Consider the following 18885-nt stretch of genomic DNA (forward strand, 5'->3'; position numbering starts at 1 on the left):
TAAATTTGTGTTATTTACAAAATACAATTAAGTTGGTCAGTAAAACTATTGAAAATCTTTTCTTTGTACTTTTGTCAGTTGAATAAAGGTTCATGTGAATTAACATATCACAGGTTTTTGTTATTGCATTTTGGAAAATATCCCAATTTTTCTGGAAAAATTGCACACACACACACACACACACAGACATATACATATATACACACACACGCACATAGATAGATAGATAGATAGATACTTTATTCATCCCCATGGGGAAATTCAACATTTTTTCCAATGTCCCATACACTTGTTTTAGCAAAACTAATTACATAAAATTACTCAGTAAAAATATGATATGCATCTAAATCACTCTCTCAAAATGCATTACATACATACACATACACACGGCCTGAAAACTGTGTGGCACTTTAAACGCTTTTTTTGTAATAAGCATACTGTAAATATTTAGGGTGATATCTGAAAAATGACATTTTTTAATTTTATTTCTTAATTGAAGGATTTAATGAAGTCTCCTTGTATATAATTTATACTCAATTTATATGAAAATATAATTTCAAAATTCCAGTAACATTATATAAAAGAAAATTTGAGGTGCATGACAACAAAGTTTACAGGAGCATTTCAGCTACTGTGTGACCACAGACCTTCACAGTTTCGAGGGAAGAGTGGAATCTAGGCAAATTTACATTGTGGCCTGGGAACTGAAACATCTTCACTTTATTTCATATGCTGTTTCATTTTACATCATGCCTTATGTCATCCACTTTGTCAAATGTAGTGTGCTGCTTTGCTTTGTTCTGAGTCAATGGGTAAGATATTAACAGACCTGCATATTTTATTTAAAGAGTGGAAGAAAAACCTTCAGTAGCATTACAGAATTTTTAAAAACTTAAAAGGTTAGCTCACTTAAGTGCTAGAAAACAATAACTGCTAAAGTAGACTGGAATTTTTATGTAATACCTTATGATGTCCTCAAAGCAGTCTACAACCACTTACATACTTTTGAAATACAAACATGCTTTTAATCATCTTTCATTTATTAGACTTCAGATGTACAGTATTTGCTGACTTAAAAAGCTATAGAGCTTCCAAAAAGAAAATATAACCAGCTGTTAAATGAGAAATCTACAGAAATATAAAAACAGACAGTAAAAGCTTCTGTGGGTATATAAGAAAAAATATCAAAAAGATAAAAGTAGTTTCTTTACAGACTGTGACAGGAGAAGATTTTGGGGAAATAAGAAAATTAAACAAATATTTTGTGTCTACATTAAAAGTAGTGATTTACAAAAGGTCTTAGATGAATGAGCTGGATGGTGTTGCCATAACTAAAATGTTGTATTGTACCAGAGAAATATGGACTGGGGGCTAATAAACCAACACGGTCTGATGATGCTTAACTCTACATTTTGGACAGACAGCTATTGAGATAGAAAATGTACCGGTTGTTAGCTTCTAAATTACCATAGATATCTAAAACAATTCCCATAGAATGGAAAGTAGCATTGAGAAAGTGAGCTGGTAGAGGAAGTGAAAATGGGAAACTGAGGACAAGTTAGCTGGATATCAGTATTTTCGGAAAACGCTTGAATCTATTATTAATCAAGATTTTATAAATAATAATAGGATTAGACAGTCATTACAGATTTATGATACGAGGAAATCATATACAATGGATTCCGGTTAATTGGGCCATCGGTTAATCAGGCAACTGTTTATTTGGGGCAGCTCGAGGAACAAAAACTAATTGAGAAAACAGACGGTACACAATGCTACTTCATTGGGACAGGAGACTGTTGCTGAACAGTTTCTAACTAGTGTCAGTCATGAGTGCTTGTGTGGCCATTAGACACTAAACCGTGCTTGGATCAAACCGTTTTTAAATAATGTCAAATGCGTGCATTTGTGTTCAAAGAGTAGTGATTTTTGCCACTGATAGTTGGCGATAAATAAGATGCAGGACAATATGGAACTGTTTTGCTCACTGTGGTTGCAAGCACTGAGACATGGAAATGCCAGAAACAGCCGTGAGTGGAAATGAAATGATTTCACTACTTCACCAAGTTAGGCACTATGAGGAATTTGAACATATCTTGAATGTTACCTTCCCCACCAGACACTCAGCTCTCAACCGTGGCTCCAAGTAGCTGTTGCATGCAACAGCAGCACACCCCAGTACACCACTTCGACAGGCGGGCTAAACCGGGTGAGGGTAGCCAGTGGGCCTCATACCCTGGTCAGAATGTACTCGCATGCAAGGTCAGTTCCTGCGGTCTGGGTGGTGGAGATCTACAGTGAGATCTAATTGCCAGGCGGGCGGTTCTGCAGCGATACTTGCGGGAAGCTGTAATGGTCGGGTCTCTGGTACTAGGTCTCGTGGCTCGGAAGGGATGGGGGGGGGGGGGTGCGGTAAAGAGGAGTGCAGAAATTACACCTGAACCTGAGGGGGACCAATATTTGCCAGTTTATTATTTAACTTAGTTTAAGTTAGCAGGAGGAATTGAGCCAAAGTGAAAGTGCTGAGGATGGGGTAAGCAGAGGGGATGGGGTGTCACTGTTGATAAACACTGAAATCAAATCCTTAGAAGTGGGTTACGTAGAATCTGAACATGTAGAATCATTGTGGGTAGAGTAATGAAACTGTAATGGTAAGAATACTCCAATACAGTGCCTATAAAAAGTATTTTCCCCCCCTTGTAAGTTTTCAAGTTGTATTCTTTTTACATTGAACCACAGTGGATTTAGTTTGGCTTTTTTGACACTAATCAACAGAAAAGAGACTCTTAGTGAAAACATCTTTTCTGCAATGTGCCTATTGTCACAATAGGTCAACAGCAGATGCAATCTCAATGGCTCTTCACACAGCCTTAAGACCACCTGGACAATACAAATAGCCATATCATGGACTATAGCTCAACATTTAACACCATCATTCCCACAATCCTGATTGACAAGTTACAGAACCTGGGCCTCTGTACCTCCCTCTGCAACTGGATCCCAGACTTCCTAACTAGAAGGCCGTAATCTGTGTGGATTGGTGATAATATCTCCTCCTCGCTGACCATCAACACTGGTGCACCTCAGGGGTGTGTGCTTAGCCCACTGCTCTACTCTCTATATACACATGACTGCGTGGCTAGGCACACTCAAATACTATCAATAAATTTGCTGATGATACAACCATTGCTGGTAGAATCTGATGGAGACGAGAGGGCGTACAGGAGCGAGATAAACCAATTAATGGAGTGCTGTCACAGCAACAACCATGCACTCAACATCAGTAAGACAAAAGAGCTGATTCTGGACTTCAGGAAGGGTAAGATGAAGGAACATATACCAATCCTCGTAGAGGGATCAGAAGTGGAGAGAGTGAGCAGTTTCAAGTTCAATATTATACATCAATATTTGGATGACAGAATTGTTGTCTTTGTTGCCAAGTTTGCTGACAATATGAAGATAGGTGGAGGTGCAGGTAATGTCAAGGAAGCATGGTGTCTGCAGAAGAACTTAAGAGATTGGGAGAATGGGCAAAGAAGTGGCAGATACAATATGGTATGGGGAGGTGTATGGTCATGCACTTTGATAGAAGGAATAAAGGCACAGACTATTTTCTAAACAGGGAGAAAATTCAAAAACCAGAGGTGCAAAGGGACTTGGGAGTCCTTGTGCAGGATTCCCTAAAGGTTAACTTGTAGGTTGAGCCAGTGTTAATGAAGGCAAATGCAATGTTAATCAGACCACATGGAGTATTGAGAGCAATTTTGGGCGCCTGACCTAAGAAAATATGTGCTGGCATTGGAGAGGGTCCAAAGAATGTTCATGAGATTACTTCCAAGAATGAAAGTGTTAACATATGAGGAGCATTGGATGGCTCTGGACCTGTACTTGCTGGAGTTTAGAAGAATGAGGGAGGGTTCTCAGGAAACCTATTGAATTAGGCCGTGATTAGAATGAATGGGGAAAGAAAGTTTCCTTGTAGTGGGAGAGTCGAGGACCAGAGAGGGCAGCCTCAGAATAGAGGGACATCCATTTACTACCAAGATGAGGATGAACTTCTTTAGCCAGAGTGAATGATGAAATCTGCAAAATTCATTACCACAGGTGGCTGTGGTAGCCAAGTCATTAAGTATATTTAGAATGAAGCCTGATGGTTTCTGATTTGTCAAGAAGTCAAAGGGTACAGGGAGAAGGCAGGAGAATGGGATTGAGTGGGATAACAAATCAGCCATGATGGAATGGTGCAGCAGACTCAAAAAGACAAATGGCCTAATTCTACTCTTATCTTATGGTTATATAGACTATATCTCTACTACAAATTCAAAACAAACTGATCTCCAAACTCCAAGACCCGGACTCAGCATCTCCCCCCTACCACTGAATCTTTTATTTCATGACTAATAACACAGCAATGAGTAAGGATGAGAAACAACATCTCTGCCACAATTATCCTCAACACTTGTGTTCCGCAAGGCTGGGTCTTCAGCTCAACATATTACTCTCTAAATACTCGTGGATCTGTGGCCAGATTCTTTTCTAACTCCACCTACAAGTTCACAGGTGATGTCACCATAGTGGGCCAGCTCTCAAATAATGATGAGCTGGAGTACTGGAAGGAGACAGAGCCTGGTGGCATGGTGTCAATAGAAACACCTTTCCCTCCATGCCAGAAAAACAAAAGAGCTAGTCATTGACTTTAGGAGGTGGGGTGACTGACAGCTTCAAATTCCTGGGTGTAAATGTCACCAGTAACTTGTCCAAGTCAAGAAGACCATAAGCTATAGGAGCAGAATTAGGCCATTTGGCCTTTCCCGTCTGTTTTGCCATTTCATATCTGATCCATTTCCCTCGGAGTCCCAGTCTCCTGCTTTCTTCCTATAACCCTTCATCCCGACTAGTAAAGAACTTATCAACCTCTGCCTTAAACCATACTGACTTTGACCTATTTTATCATGTGCATCCAGGTACCCTGAAACCACATCTCTAACAATCGACTCCAACATCTTCCCAACCGCTGAAGTCAGACTAACTGACCTATCATTTCCTTTCTTCTGCCTCTCTCCGTTCTTGAAGTGTGGAGTGATGTTTCCCAGAACCATTCCAGAATCTAGTGATTCTTGAAAGATCATTACTGATGCCTCCACAGTCTCTACAGCCACCTCTTTCAGAACCCTGGGGTGTAAACCATCTGGTCCAGGTGATTTATCTACCCTCAGATGCCCAAGCATCTTCTCCCTAGTAATGGCAACTTCACTCTCTTCTGCCCCCTGACAATCTTGAACTTCTAGCATACCACTACCATCTTCCACTGTGAAGAGTGATGCAAAATATTTACTCAGTTCATCCGTCGTTTCCTTGTCTCCCATTTCTCCCTCGTCAGCATCATTTTCCGGCGGTCTGATAACAACCCTCGCCTCTCTTTTACTCTTTGTATATCTGAAGAAACTTCTGGTATCTTCTTTTTGGCTAACTTAACTTCATATTCCATCTTTTCCTTCTTTATGACTTATTTAGTTGCCTTCCTTTGGTTTTTTAAAGCTTCACAATCCTCTCGCTTCTCACTAATTTTTGCTCTATTATATGCCATCTCTTTGGTTGGTTTCATTCCCACTGTCAGTCACGGGTGCATTATCCTGCTTTTAGAATACTTATTCTTCTTTGGGATGTATGCTTCTGGCACTTTCCAACTTGCTCCTAGAAACTCCAGCTTTTGCAGCTCAGCTGACAACCCTGCCAGTGTTCTTTTCCAGTCAATTTTGGCCAGTTCCTTTCTCATGTCTCTGTAGTTCCTTTTACTCCATTATAATACTGATACATCTGACTTCAGTTTTTTCCTTATCAAATTTCATGGTGAATTCGATCATATTATGATTACTATTTCCTAAGGGTTCCTTTACCTTAAGCTCTCTAATCAATCTCGGTTCATTGAACAACACCCAATCTAGAATAGCTGATCCCCTAGTGGGCACAAGCTTGAGCTGCTCTAAAAAGCCACTTTGTTGGCATTCTACAAATTCTTCCTTTTGGGATCCAGCAACAACCTGATTTGCCCAATCCACCTGTAAATTGAAATCTGCTATGACTATAACATACTTTTTGACATACCTTTTCTATCTCCTGTTAAAATTTGTAGCCAACATCTTGAATATTGTTCGGAGGTCCTGATTGTCTGGTCGAACTGAATTGAATTGACTTTATTTCTTATATCCTTCACATACACGGGGAGTAAAAATCTTTATGTTATGTCTCCATCTAAATGTGCAAAGTGCATCATAGTATTTTATAATAAATAGAACAGTCAGTGTAATATAGGGTACACTCAAATCAGTGTGAGTTCATCAGTCTGATGGCCTGGTGGAAGAAGCTATCCCGGATTCTGGCTTTTACCCTGCTCTACCACTTCCTGGATGATAGTAGCTGGAATAGATTGTGTTGGGGTGACTCGGGTCCCCAGTGATCCTATGGGCCCTTTTTACACACCTGTCCTGTAAACGTCCTGAATCATGGTAAGTTCACAACTACAGATGTAGATGTGAACTATGTAGATATCAGGGCTAAGAAAGCACACCAGCACTTCTACTTCCTCAGAAGGTTCGAAGTTCAGCGTAAATGTATTATCAAAATACATGTACTGTACGTCACCATATACACCCCCTGAGATTCATTGTAAACATACTTAAAAATTCATAATATAATAACCATAATGAAAGACTGCACCAACTTGGTGTTCAATGAGTTGTGCAAAAGACAACAAGCAGTACAAATACAAAAAGAAATAAATATTAATAATAACAATAATGATAAATAAGTAATAAAAAAACAAGACCATGCGATGAAGAGTCTTTGAAAGTGAATCCATAGGTTGTGGGAAGATCTGTGATGGGGCAAGTAAGGTTGAGTGAAGTTATCCCCTTTGGTTCAAGAGCCTAATGATAGAGGGGTAATAACTGTTCCTGAACCTGGTGGTGTGAGTCCTGAGGCCTGTGCCTTCTTCCTGATGGTAGCATTGAGAAGAAAATACATCCTGGGTGGTTGGGTGGTGGAGGTCCCTGATGATGGATGCTCCTTTCCTGTGACAGTGTTCCATGTAACTGTTCAATGGTGGGAGGGGTTTACCCACAATGGATTATTGGCCATATCCATTACATTAAACAGAAAGGGAAACTGTTCTTTTCACTTTGAAAGAATGAAGGGCAAACTCACTGAAACATGCAGCACTCTCGTCAAGAGTGCTTATGGTGGGATGCCTAGAACCGGGTCACAATCTAAAAATTTAGGAGGGTCTTCAGATTTAGGATTGAGTTAAAAAGAAAATCTCTTCACACAGAGGTAGATGGATCTTTGAATTCTCTATCCAAGAGGGCTGTGTAGGCCCAGTCACTCAAAAAGATGGGTAGATTGTTGTATATAGGGATAAAAGACTCTGAGATTAGTGCAAGGAAAAGGCATCATCTTATGGAATCTTTACATATACAACCCCTTTCTTTATTGAACATATTTATGGTTCCAGTTACCTATTCATTGAAATTATAGTAAAATGCTTAATAGTGTGTAAAGGTGGGTCACATAGATGATTCTAGGTTATCACTAACTTATTTTAGCACTTAGCTTCACTTTCCAGCCTTTTTAATTATTAAAAACTTGTTGCAATAATGCAATCCATCTATGTCAAGTTACCTCTGAAGATAAATGCACAAAGATGCTAATGAATTCAATGAAATTTAACCAGACCCTTTCAATATATGGATAAATATTCCAAGTTTTAGACTGTCCACAACTTCGCTTATAAATAAGCTTGCATCATCTGCAGTACATATTACATGCAGCACTAAACACTGCAATCACCTACAAATGTAAAGTCATGTCACATCCTCAGTTATATGCCTAAACTGATATTTATTAAATACAATACATACTATCTGTCCAGAATACCATTACCAACTAAATTAGCAACAAAAACAAATTATGTGCATATAGATACAGCCTTTCACAACATCCCAAATCAGTTGACTGCCAATGAAGTACAGTACTTTCCAAAGTGCAAGTATCATTGTTATGGCAGAAACAAAGCAATCAATATTCATACAGTGGCGTGTTGGGGAGGCAGCATTAAGAAGAGGGACGCCTCACGTATTAATAAGCTGGTAAGGAAGGCGGGCTCTGTCGTGGGCACAGAACTGGAGAGTATGACATCGGTAGCAGAGCGAAGGGCGCTGAGTAGGCTACGGTCAATCATGGAAAACCCTGAACATCCTCTGCATAGCACCATCCAGAGACAGAGAAGCAGCTTCAGCGGCAGGTTGCTATCGATGCAATGCTCCTCAGACAGGATGAAGAGATCATTACTCCCCAATGCCATTCGGCTTTACAATTCAACCGCCAGGGGCAAGATATGTTAAAGTGCTGGGGTTAGGACTGAGCTTAAGTTTCCATTCAATGTATTTTAGTAAACTATTTAAGAACTTTTTAAAAGCTATTTATTAATGTTTTTTGAGAGGGTGATTTTAGATGCATATCATATTTATACTGAGTTAAGTATTGTATGTAATTAGTTTTGCTACAATAAGTGTATGGGACACTGGAAAAAATGTTGAATTTCCCCATGGGGATGAATAAAGTATCTATCTATCTATCTATCTAATAGGCTAAATCATCAGTTCCAATAAGGGTTTGTTTAAAAATTAAAGCATCTTGTAGTTTAATGGATAAACTCCATCTTCTTGAGTTAGTGGAGCTATACTCCTCCAGACAAGTGTAGAGTATTCCATAACACTCCTGATTTGTGCCCAGTGAAGGGGGGAAGTGCTTGAAGTGTCATAAGTCAATCGCTGTACAATACCCAAACTCCAACCTAAAAACAAAGAGGATATTGGATCAAATGGCAATGAGTAGTTCAGAAGGCAAATCAAATGCTGACCTTTATGGCAAAAGCTAGGTACAGAAATAGAGAAATCTTGCTAGAGCTGTACAGTGCATGGTGAGAACATAAGAAATAGGAGCAGGAGTAGGCCATCTGGCCCGTCGAGCCTGCTTCGCCATTCAATAAGATCATGGCTGATCTATGCATGAACTCATCTTCACCTCCCTGCCTTTCTCCCATAACCCTTAATTCCCCTACCATGCAAAAATCTGTGAGAGACCACACTGCAGAATAGCAAATTTATACTTGCACTGCAGGTAACATTTTTGGGAAGGAAAGGTTAAACAGGTTGAGCCCACACACACTGGAGCTTAAGAAAATGAGACATGGTCTTTTGAAAAATAATAAAACAAGAGGGAAAGCAAAGCTGAATTCAAGGCCAGTTGGTCCATGGCCTTATTTCAGAATCAGAATCCTTTATTATCGCCAAGTATGGGGACACATACAGGGAATTTGATGCTGGCTTCCATGAGCTCTCTCTGTACAGAATTAAAAGCAAACAAAAACAATAGTGCAAATAATCATAAACTATATACAATGAGGTCCACCTCATTGAATGTACAGGTGGACTTGATTTACAATAGACTAAAATTCAAGTGCTCATAAGACTGATGGCATACGGAAAGAAACCGTTCTTGTACCTATTTGTCCTGGCATACAGTGATCTAAAGGCCTACCAGAAGGAAGGAGTTGGAACAGGTGATGTCCAGGGTGTGATGGGTCTACAATAACGCTGCTTGCTCGCTTCCTGACTCTAGATACATACAAGTCCTGGATCAAGGGCAGCTTCACACCAATAATCCTTTCCGCAGTCCTGACGGTTCTTTGGAGTCTATTCTTGTCTTGTTTGGTAGCTGATCCAAACCAAACAGTGATGGACGAACAGAGAACAGACTGGATAATTTAAAAAATTTTGAATTACATTAAAATTATTTAAAAGTAGAACATACTCAAAGGGCCATATGCTTCTTTCCTTCACGTGCTTCTGATGTTTTGTATTCATATTTTCCAATCATTCTTGGATGCAGACCTGACAGAACAGTGCAGTTGTTAATGTGATATTGCTTAAAAAAGGAATGGACCCTATCACTGACCAGTCAGCCTAATTCAAGTGCTAATGGGCACATCGATGGAAAATTCTGAAGAATCATCATTTGGAAAGGCATTGTTTTATGAAAGATAGTCATCAATTACATTTTAAATGAACATTATGTGTAACTAACATTTAATTATTATTTTAAAGAAAATAATCAGGATATTATGAGGTTAAAAGTTTAACACCTGCATAAAATCATCCGTCCCACACACGACCCTGCACTACAGTCACTTATGTTGTTGAAATTCATCGTTAGAGAATTCACAAATCACTCCTCCAAAAATTGATGTACAATAAAATTCATGTGGAATGTGTGTAAAAATATTATTTTTTTCAACCTCATATTTCTTAAAGTGCAGATGATGGACGTCATGTTATGGAAAGTTTTAGTGCAAGCAGTTTTCAGAGATCCCTATTCTTCTTCTCCACCACCCCTATGCTATGAATTCTCCATGAAGTAGTACTGGGCAATTCACATGGGTAAGTCAAATAAATACAATAAATTATAGTATACTGAGAAGTAGACCGCACATTGTAAATCCTCTCATCACTGAGGGCAGCAGACAAACAAGGTGGTAGATGGGACATTTCATTTAAGTTAGCTATAGTTCAAAACATGGGAAGGAAAGTAATCCATGAACTGCTTAAAACATCTGTTATGTCATAGCTGAAATACTAGCCTCTGTTCTTTAAACAGGACAGGACTTAATGGCAGTGGATAACATTTCAAGGATTCTACTTGGACGAATAGGAAGTATCTATTTCCTTCAGCAGACAAATTCAGAGGACATAACATTCAGGCAATTGTGCTTTGACACAGAACATACATTTCAAATAATTATGCAGAGTTTGTCCCATTTCTAATACTGATCATCCAAATCGAGTAATTGAGACACTGAAAAAGGGAAAGTTGAAAATGCTAGGAAAAAGATACATTCTCAAATTTCCAACCCTTAATTATCTCATTTTAAAATGGTTCCCCAAACAGATTTTAGTTTCCACGAGTCTTTAATTTCCCAAACACGATATAGTTTTCCTGAATGGAAGTTGTTTTTCTGGTAAGATTGAACAAAGATGTCAAGAACTGAGCTTATACCAAAGCATACTCAGGAGAACTGAAATGCCAGTACTTGCAAACAGAGATGACTATAACTTAATTCAGCAAACGACTCATTGTGAGGTTCCAACTGTGAAGGTCGATCCTAACAGAAGGCCCAATTGCACAGGTGCCTCCAATACCTGAATTATTATGCTGAACAAAAGAATATTTTAATAACAGAACATAAGGCCTGGATAATGTTTGCAGATACCATCAATGCTACCTTGGTGAAACTGAGGAATACTTTTTACAGGAGCTGCACAAACAGTAATGCAAATACTGCATATCTGTTTCAAGATTCTTCTATCAGAGAAAGCATTGTTCAGCAGTCACCGTAAAACACACATCTGTTTGCAGGAATTGTAGCAATGGCTCATGGACTAGTTTTGAGGATAATCTCCTTAGAACTATCTGTAATAATGCCTACTTCACTTGCAAACCCATTGAATAGAAAAGGGGCCTAGTCTTTTTGTATGAATACTGGATTCTCTTCCCCAATTATTTTATTTGTAATTTTTAGAACATATAACCCTTTAACCTGGTACAGTACTTCTTATTTCTAAGACCTTACTCACAATATACAGCTGGGCTGTAAGATTTTTTGTAAGTGCATATCAGGTTACCACCTTATGGTCTCTTAGGCGGCTCCATCCGCATGTCCCAGTCTCTTCCTTCTCCTACTATTTTTATCCTAGTCTACATTGTGAGACACTTCCTAGTTTTTTTTTCCTGTACATTAATGGATATTATACAAATACAAGTTGACACCCAGATAAGCATTTCACCAGCCCTTGACCACTTAAACTCAGACAAGGTTTGCATCAGTTTTTGACCTCTTAAAGTTGACACAAGTACACATATTAGGGCCAGTTTCTCAATTGGACAGTACAATTTTATTAATGGGAAGCTTTTGAAAAATCAACAATTGGCCTTCAATGCATTATCAAATACCAAACAAATCACATCATTTAATTCACTCAACCTGTCCAGTCTATTTCGTATAGTCTCGCGCGTTATAACACCAGCGGGATGGTACTGCATTTCATTTTGTGACCCTCAACAACAGATCTTTTGCGTACGTAATGCAAACGTCGCCAACATCTTGTAATGTCAGATTTTTTAACCGATCATACCCTAAACTTAATCCCCAAAAAACCAGGCTCTGCTGAATTTTTCTGCCGCATCCGTTAGCACGTAAACCTTACGTATTCGCCATGGAGATTGCTGACTTGTATTATACTTTTGACAACGTCCCTAGTAAATACTCTGGCTCCATCTGCAATGGGCTCTGTGCGCAGCATTCCAGACTGGGGGCTTTACCCTCCGCATCATTAATCGGCAGTTTTTGCTGGATGCCGACCCCTCCCATCCCCAATAAAAATTAATGCTCTTGTTTTGCCTAATATTGTACCAGAAACACAGTTGCAAATTGTGGGAATGCAAGCAAGCGGCAGTCGGCCTGTAGAGATCTGAAAGCTCTCTCCCCATAATCAGCTTTCAATATGAAGGGCTGTTTTTACCAAAGGAAATGTAACTGCAGTTTTGTTCAGTGATTCCTTTAATAAAGCAGCATGCACTCACCACGAGGACTAGGCTCCTCGACGTACAAAGGCGTTGTAGGAGTGACAATACCAGAGTTATTTGCTGATAACAGTGGAGACCGTTCATCCACCGCATCAGTATCAGCCATAATTACCGCTCACACAGCCGCACGGCAGCGGACAGAACCACGACTGAAGGAGAAGCACGGGCACGCCGCTGCCGGGGAGGAGCTTCACTCAGTCACAAGGTGATCCCGCAAATCTTAATTCCCATCCAGCGAGAGGGGGCGGCGGGGTGGGTTAGGGTCATGGGGGGGGGGGTGAAAAGATTAGGGGCTGGGAAGAGAGGGAGTATGGGAGGGAAAGGGAGGATAAGAGGGAGAGGGATCCAGGAAAGCGAGGGGACAGGGCGAGGAGTGGTTGAATAATGGGGCGGGGCGAGGGAGGAGGCAAGGAGAGGGGAGGGGGCAAAAAGAGGGGGGGCAGAGAAAGGTAAGGGGTGAGAGGAGCAAGGACTGATAGTGGATGAGGAGGGCTGAGTGAGTGAGAGGGGCAAGGAGTGGAAAGAGGGGCGGAGAAGGTGAGCGAGGTGAGGAGAGGCATCGAGTGAATGGGTAGGGTGTGGAAAGGGGCTAAATGGGTGAGGGGGCAAGGAGAAAGAAAGAGGAGCAAAGAGAGAGGGTGAGGAGTACAAAGAAGGGCTGAAGGGGGAGAGGGGGCAAGGAGAGAGTCTGTGGGTGAGAGGGGGTCAGGGAGGAGCTGTGGCTGAGAAGGGGTCAAGGGAGGAGCTGTGGGTAAGAGGGGACAAGAAGTGAGGAGGGGCTAGGGGTTGAGGGCGAGCTGAATGAGGAGCAAGGAGTGGGGAGAGGGAAGGGGCAGAGGGGCTGAGTGGGTGAGAGGGCCAAAGAATGGGGAGAAGAGCTGAGTCGTGAGGGGGGGTGAGGAAGGGATCTGTGGGTGAGAGAGTGGAGGTGGGCTGAGGAGTGTGGAGGGGCTGAGGGGTGAGAAAGGGCGAGGAGAGGAGCTGAGGGAGTGAGGAGAGGGTGAGAGAGGCTGTGTGTTAGAGGGGGCGAGGACTGCGAAGAGGGGATGTGGAGCGAGGAGGGGGCTGTTGGTGAGTGGGGGTAGGGAGAGAGGAGAGGGGGCCGAGGGGCAGGGTGAGGAGAGGGCTGTGGGTGAGAGGGGGTTGTGGGAGCAAGGAGTGGGGAGAGGGGCTGAGAGGGTGAGAGGGACCAAGAAGGTTGTGAGGGTGAGGAGCGGGGAGATGGGGAAAGAGAAAGGCAATGGGAGTGGGGAGAGTGTAGCGAGGGAAAGAGGCCAAAAGAGTGTGGGGCATGGAGGGGAGTGGTTAGAGCAAGTGGGGGTGGAGAAGGAGGGTTTGTAGGGAATGCAATGGGAAGTGATCTGGAGAGGAAGGGAACGGTGGGACTGGGGAGGTGGGGAAGAGAATGGAGTGGAGGAATGAGGAGGTTAGGGTGAGAGGAGGAGGTGGAGAAGAAGGACAGGGAGGGGAGTAGGAGGAGGGAGTGGAGGGTGGGAAATGGAGAGGAGGGGTGGAGTGGAGGAAGGTTTGAGGATCAGGACAGGGTGAGAAGGGGTAGTGCAGAATAGAGTAAGGAGGGATGGAGCTGATGGTTGGTGGGTCACAAGTCAGTACCTGATAGTCAAGTAATTGTGTGTTGGGGAGTATATTGAGGGTTGTAGGCATAATTCACTGACTTGGCAGATATCCTAGTCTAGCTGAGAACTAAGAAGACCACATTTTCACATGAGTGATCAATGTCAGTCATTCCAAGAATAACTTGTTGCAAGTCTCTCTGAGATGACTCAAACAGGGATTGATGTCATCACATAGATTTCTGATGTAAAACCAAGTACTTGATGCTTGGATGACACACATCGTGAAGTGCCTGTCCAAATTTCCAAGTGGTGTGAGATAATGTAGAAATAGTTGTAACAGTATTTCACACTGGAGAGATTGATTGCCATTGCATAAAATTGTAACATGGACAGTGTTATGGAACTGAACTTCAAGGCATATGTTTATACGGGGTGTCAGATGTCCATTTATCCACTGCTTTCTGATTTCTTTCTGGTTTTCTCATTGTGTTATGCTGATGAAACACCAAACTTCTGAACCAATGTAGAATTTGATGCTTCTCTAAGCAACATTATAGACTACTAGTTGACATAAGAGTTGGGATTTTGGTTAGTAACACACATTTCTGTGGATCCAAGTCTGAATAACGGGGCTTCAACACATGAATGAAGGCACTTAGCTGAAGCTCAGAATTAATTAGAAAAAATTGTTATTGGCTGGCACAGAGAATTTCAAAATTCGTTGTTAAGCACCATAAGATTTTCAACAGAAACTTAATTTGCTACTTTAGCTAATGGACTTCATCTTAAAGATCTTGTTTTCAAAAGCAAAGCACTGAAGAGTATGGCAATATGGAATCAAAACTGGAAATACACAGCAGGCTTGGCGGCTTCTGTGCTAAGTACAAGCATTGTACTTCAGGATTTTAAATTTTCATCAGTACTATTTTTTTTCTTTTGATGCTATTGAGTCAAATGTACTGATCATCATATGAAAGCAGAGATCTATGGTCCAAGTATTTCAAAAACAGATTGCAGTATAGCTCCTTGACCTTATCAGATTCTGAAAGAATTTGGCTCCAACATCTTTTTTCAGGGGATTTTCAAGAAATACTGAGGCCCTGATTAAGAAAAAGGAGGTGCATTGCAGGTATATGCAGGCAGGAACAAATGAGGTACTTGGGTATAAGAAATTCAAGAGAACACTTAAGGAAATCAGGAGGGCTAAAAGAAGACATGAGGTTGCTGTAGCAAACAAAATGAAAAAAAAATCCTAAGGGCTTCTACAGATATATTGATAGCAAAAGGATAGCAAGGGACAAAATTGCTCCTCTGAAAGATCAGAATGGTAATCTATGTGTGGAGCTAGAAGAGATGGAGATCTTGAATGGATTTTTTGAATCTGTATTTACTCGAGAGACGGATACAGAATCTATAGATGTGAGGCAATGCAGCAGCGAAATTATGGACCCTATACCAATGACAGCGGAGGAGGTGTTTTCTGTCCTAAGGGAAATTAGGACGGATAATTCCACAGGGCCTGACAATGTGTTTCCCTTGGACCCCTGTGGGAGGCAAGTGTTAAGAAATTGCAGGGGCCCTTGCAGTGATATTTTAAAACATCCATAGCTATGGATGTGAGGTGCCGGAGGTCTGGAGGACAGCCAATGTTGTTCCATTGTTTAAGAAATGCTCTAAGAATAAGCCCAGAAATTATAGGCCGCTGAACCTGACATCGGTAGTGGGAAAGTTATTGGAAGGTATTCGAGGGGACCAGATATATAAGTATTTGGATAGATGGACTGATTAGGGATAACACGGCTTTGTGCAGATCCATAATTTAAAATATATCCTTTGATATTAAGCTCCCACCTATGGCCTTCTTTCAGCAGGACTCAGTGCATTTTCTTAAAAGGAACAATAGTATGGACTATTAGCAAAATGGGGAAAAGGCTCAAACGTCAGAGATGCAGAGGGACGTCGTGCAAGACTCTCAGAAGGTTAATATCAAGATTTCAGTCTGTGGTAAAGAAGGCAAATGCAATTTTGTCAGTTATTTCAATGGGAATCGAATATAATAGCAAGGAAACATGAAATCTACAGCACATTACTGGCTCTTCAGCCCACAATGTTGTACCGGTCATTTAACCTACACTAGAAGCTGCCTAGAATTTTACTATCACATAGTACTCTATTTTTCTAAGCTCCATGTACCTATTTAAGAGTCTCTTAAAATACCCTATTGTATCCACCTCTACCACCTTCACTGGCAGTGCATTCCACACACCCACCACTCCCTGTGTGGAAAAACCTCTGACATCCCCCTTGTACCTGCTTCCAGGAACCTTAAAACTGTGCCCCTCCTGTTAGCTATTTCAGCCATGGGGGAAAAGCCTCTGGTTATCCACATGATCAATGCCTCTCATCATCTTATACACCTCTATTAGTTCACCTCTCATCCTCCATCACTCTAAGGAGAAAAGGCCACATTCACTCAACCTATTCTCATAAGGCATGCTCTCCAATTCAGGCAACATCCTTGTAAATCTCCTCTGCACTCTCTCTATAGTATCCACATCCTTCCAGTAGTGAGGTGACCAGAACTGAGCACAGTACTCCAATTGGAGTCTAACAAAGGTCTTCTATAGCTGTAACATTACCTCACGGCTCTTGAATTCAGTCCCACGGTTGATGAAGGCCAAGACACCATATGCCTTCTTAACACTGTCAATCTGCGCAACAGCTTTGAGTGCCCTATGGACATGGACCCCAAGATCTTGCTGATCCTCCACACTGCCAAGAGTCTTACCATTATATTATATTCTGTCTTCAAATTTGACCTACTGAAATGATCCACTTCACACTAATCTGGGTTGAACTCCATCTGCCACTTGTCAGCCCAGTTCTCTATCCTACTGATGTTGTGCTGTAACCTCTGACAACCCTCCAGACTATCTATAACACCCCCAACTTTTGTGTCATTAGCAAACTTACTAACCTACCCTTCTAATTCCTCATCCAGGACATTTATAAAAATCACAGAGGATGGGTTCCAGAACAGATCCCTGTGGAACACCACTGGTCACTGTCCTCCATGCAGAATACAAATCATCCACAACCACCCTTTGCCTTCTGTGGTCAAGCTAACTCTGGATCCACAAAGCAAGGTCTCCTTGGATCCCATGCCTCATTACTTTCTGAATGAGCCTTGCATGGGGAACCTTATCAAGTGCCTTACTGAAATCCATATATACAACATCCACGACTTTACCTTCATGAATGTGCTTTGTTATATCCTCAAGGAATTCAGTCAGGTTTGTAAGGCATAACCTGCCCTTCACAAAGCCATTCAGGCTATCCCTAAGCAAGGAGATAATACTGAGCCTTTATAAGACACTGGACAGGCTGCACTTGGAGTCAATAGTTTTAGGCCCCATATCTCAGAAAGGGTGTGGTGACATTGGAGAGAGTCCAGAGGAGATGCATAAGAATGATTCTGGGAATGAAGGGGTTAATATATGATGACCGTTTTGCAGCTTTGGGCCTGTACTCACTGGAATTTAGAAGACACAGAGGTAGGGAGAATCTCATTGAAACCTACTGATTGTTGAATAAGGTAGTTGTGAAGAGGTTGTTTTCTATGGTGGAGTATCCAGAACTAAAGGGCACAACCTCAAAATTGAGTGAACTTTTAGAACGGAGATTAGAAGTTTTTTTTAGCCAAAGAGTAGTGAATCTGTGGAACACTCTGCCACAGTCTGCGGTGGAGGCTAAATCTGTCGGTATGTGTATTTAAAGTGGAGGTTGATAGTTTCCTGATTGGTCAGGGCATCAGAGGTTATATAGTGAGAAGGCAGGTGTATGGGGTTGAATGGGATCAGCCATGATGGAATGGTGGAGCAGACTCAATGGGCTGAATGGACTAATTCTGCTCTTATGTCTTATGGTGATAGGTAGGTGATAAGGTGAGAGAGTAAAATGGGAATGGTGAAGGGGGGTGGCATTTCTGGAAGTTTGAGAAATCAATGTTCATGCCATCAGATTGGAGGCTACCCAGATGGAATATAAGGTGTTGCTTACACAAAATTCTGGTTTTAATATCACTGACATATACTATGAAATATGTTGTTAATAAAAAACTATAAGTTACAATAATTACAAATTAAATTGAATTAGTGGTGTGAAAAGAGAACAAAAATTTTGAGGTGCATGGGTGCATTGTCTTCAGAAATCTCACAGCTACCATGACTTTTTTTCCTCAAACATTTCCATGGCCCAAAGCATCAACAATACTTTTTACCCCATAAATGCTGCTTGGCCTGCTGAGTTCCTCCAGCATTTTGTGTGCGTTGCTTGGTGTTACGAATGTGCCACAACTCTGAGGGGCCGAAGGGTACAAAGTCGCCCCCTCCCTTTTGAGAATTGCAAGATCGCTATTAATTCGGGTCTGGGACCCAGGAAATGAGAGAGAGACACGCAGAATCCACAAGGGTTTGGAATGTGTCCTGGCCTCAGCAAGACAGAACCATTGATAACGGCTATTGTCTCTTGGAGACGGAATTGTGTATTGAGTACTGTACTATTCATTGAAGCCCTCAGGGAATGACCAGAGTGGGCTGGTTGAGGGATG

The 18885-nt window shown here is 41.4% G+C and overlaps 1 protein-coding gene across 1 annotated transcript in view; it reads right to left on the reverse strand.

Moving 5' to 3' along the window:
* Positions 1 to 12973, reverse strand: part of pip4p2 (phosphatidylinositol-4,5-bisphosphate 4-phosphatase 2) — a 43445-nt gene extending 30472 nt beyond the window's left edge. The window contains exon 1 of the mRNA XM_073044571.1: positions 12697 to 12973. Coding sequence (XP_072900672.1) covers positions 12697 to 12805 — 109 coding nt within the window. The 5' untranslated portion in view covers positions 12806 to 12973. The remainder of the gene's footprint in view (positions 1 to 12696) is intronic.
* Between the last annotated feature and the right edge of the window lie 5912 nt (positions 12974 to 18885).

This window comes from Hemitrygon akajei, chromosome 1, assembly GCF_048418815.1.
Source record: "Hemitrygon akajei chromosome 1, sHemAka1.3, whole genome shotgun sequence".
Lineage (NCBI taxonomy): Eukaryota > Metazoa > Chordata > Chondrichthyes > Myliobatiformes > Dasyatidae > Hemitrygon > Hemitrygon akajei.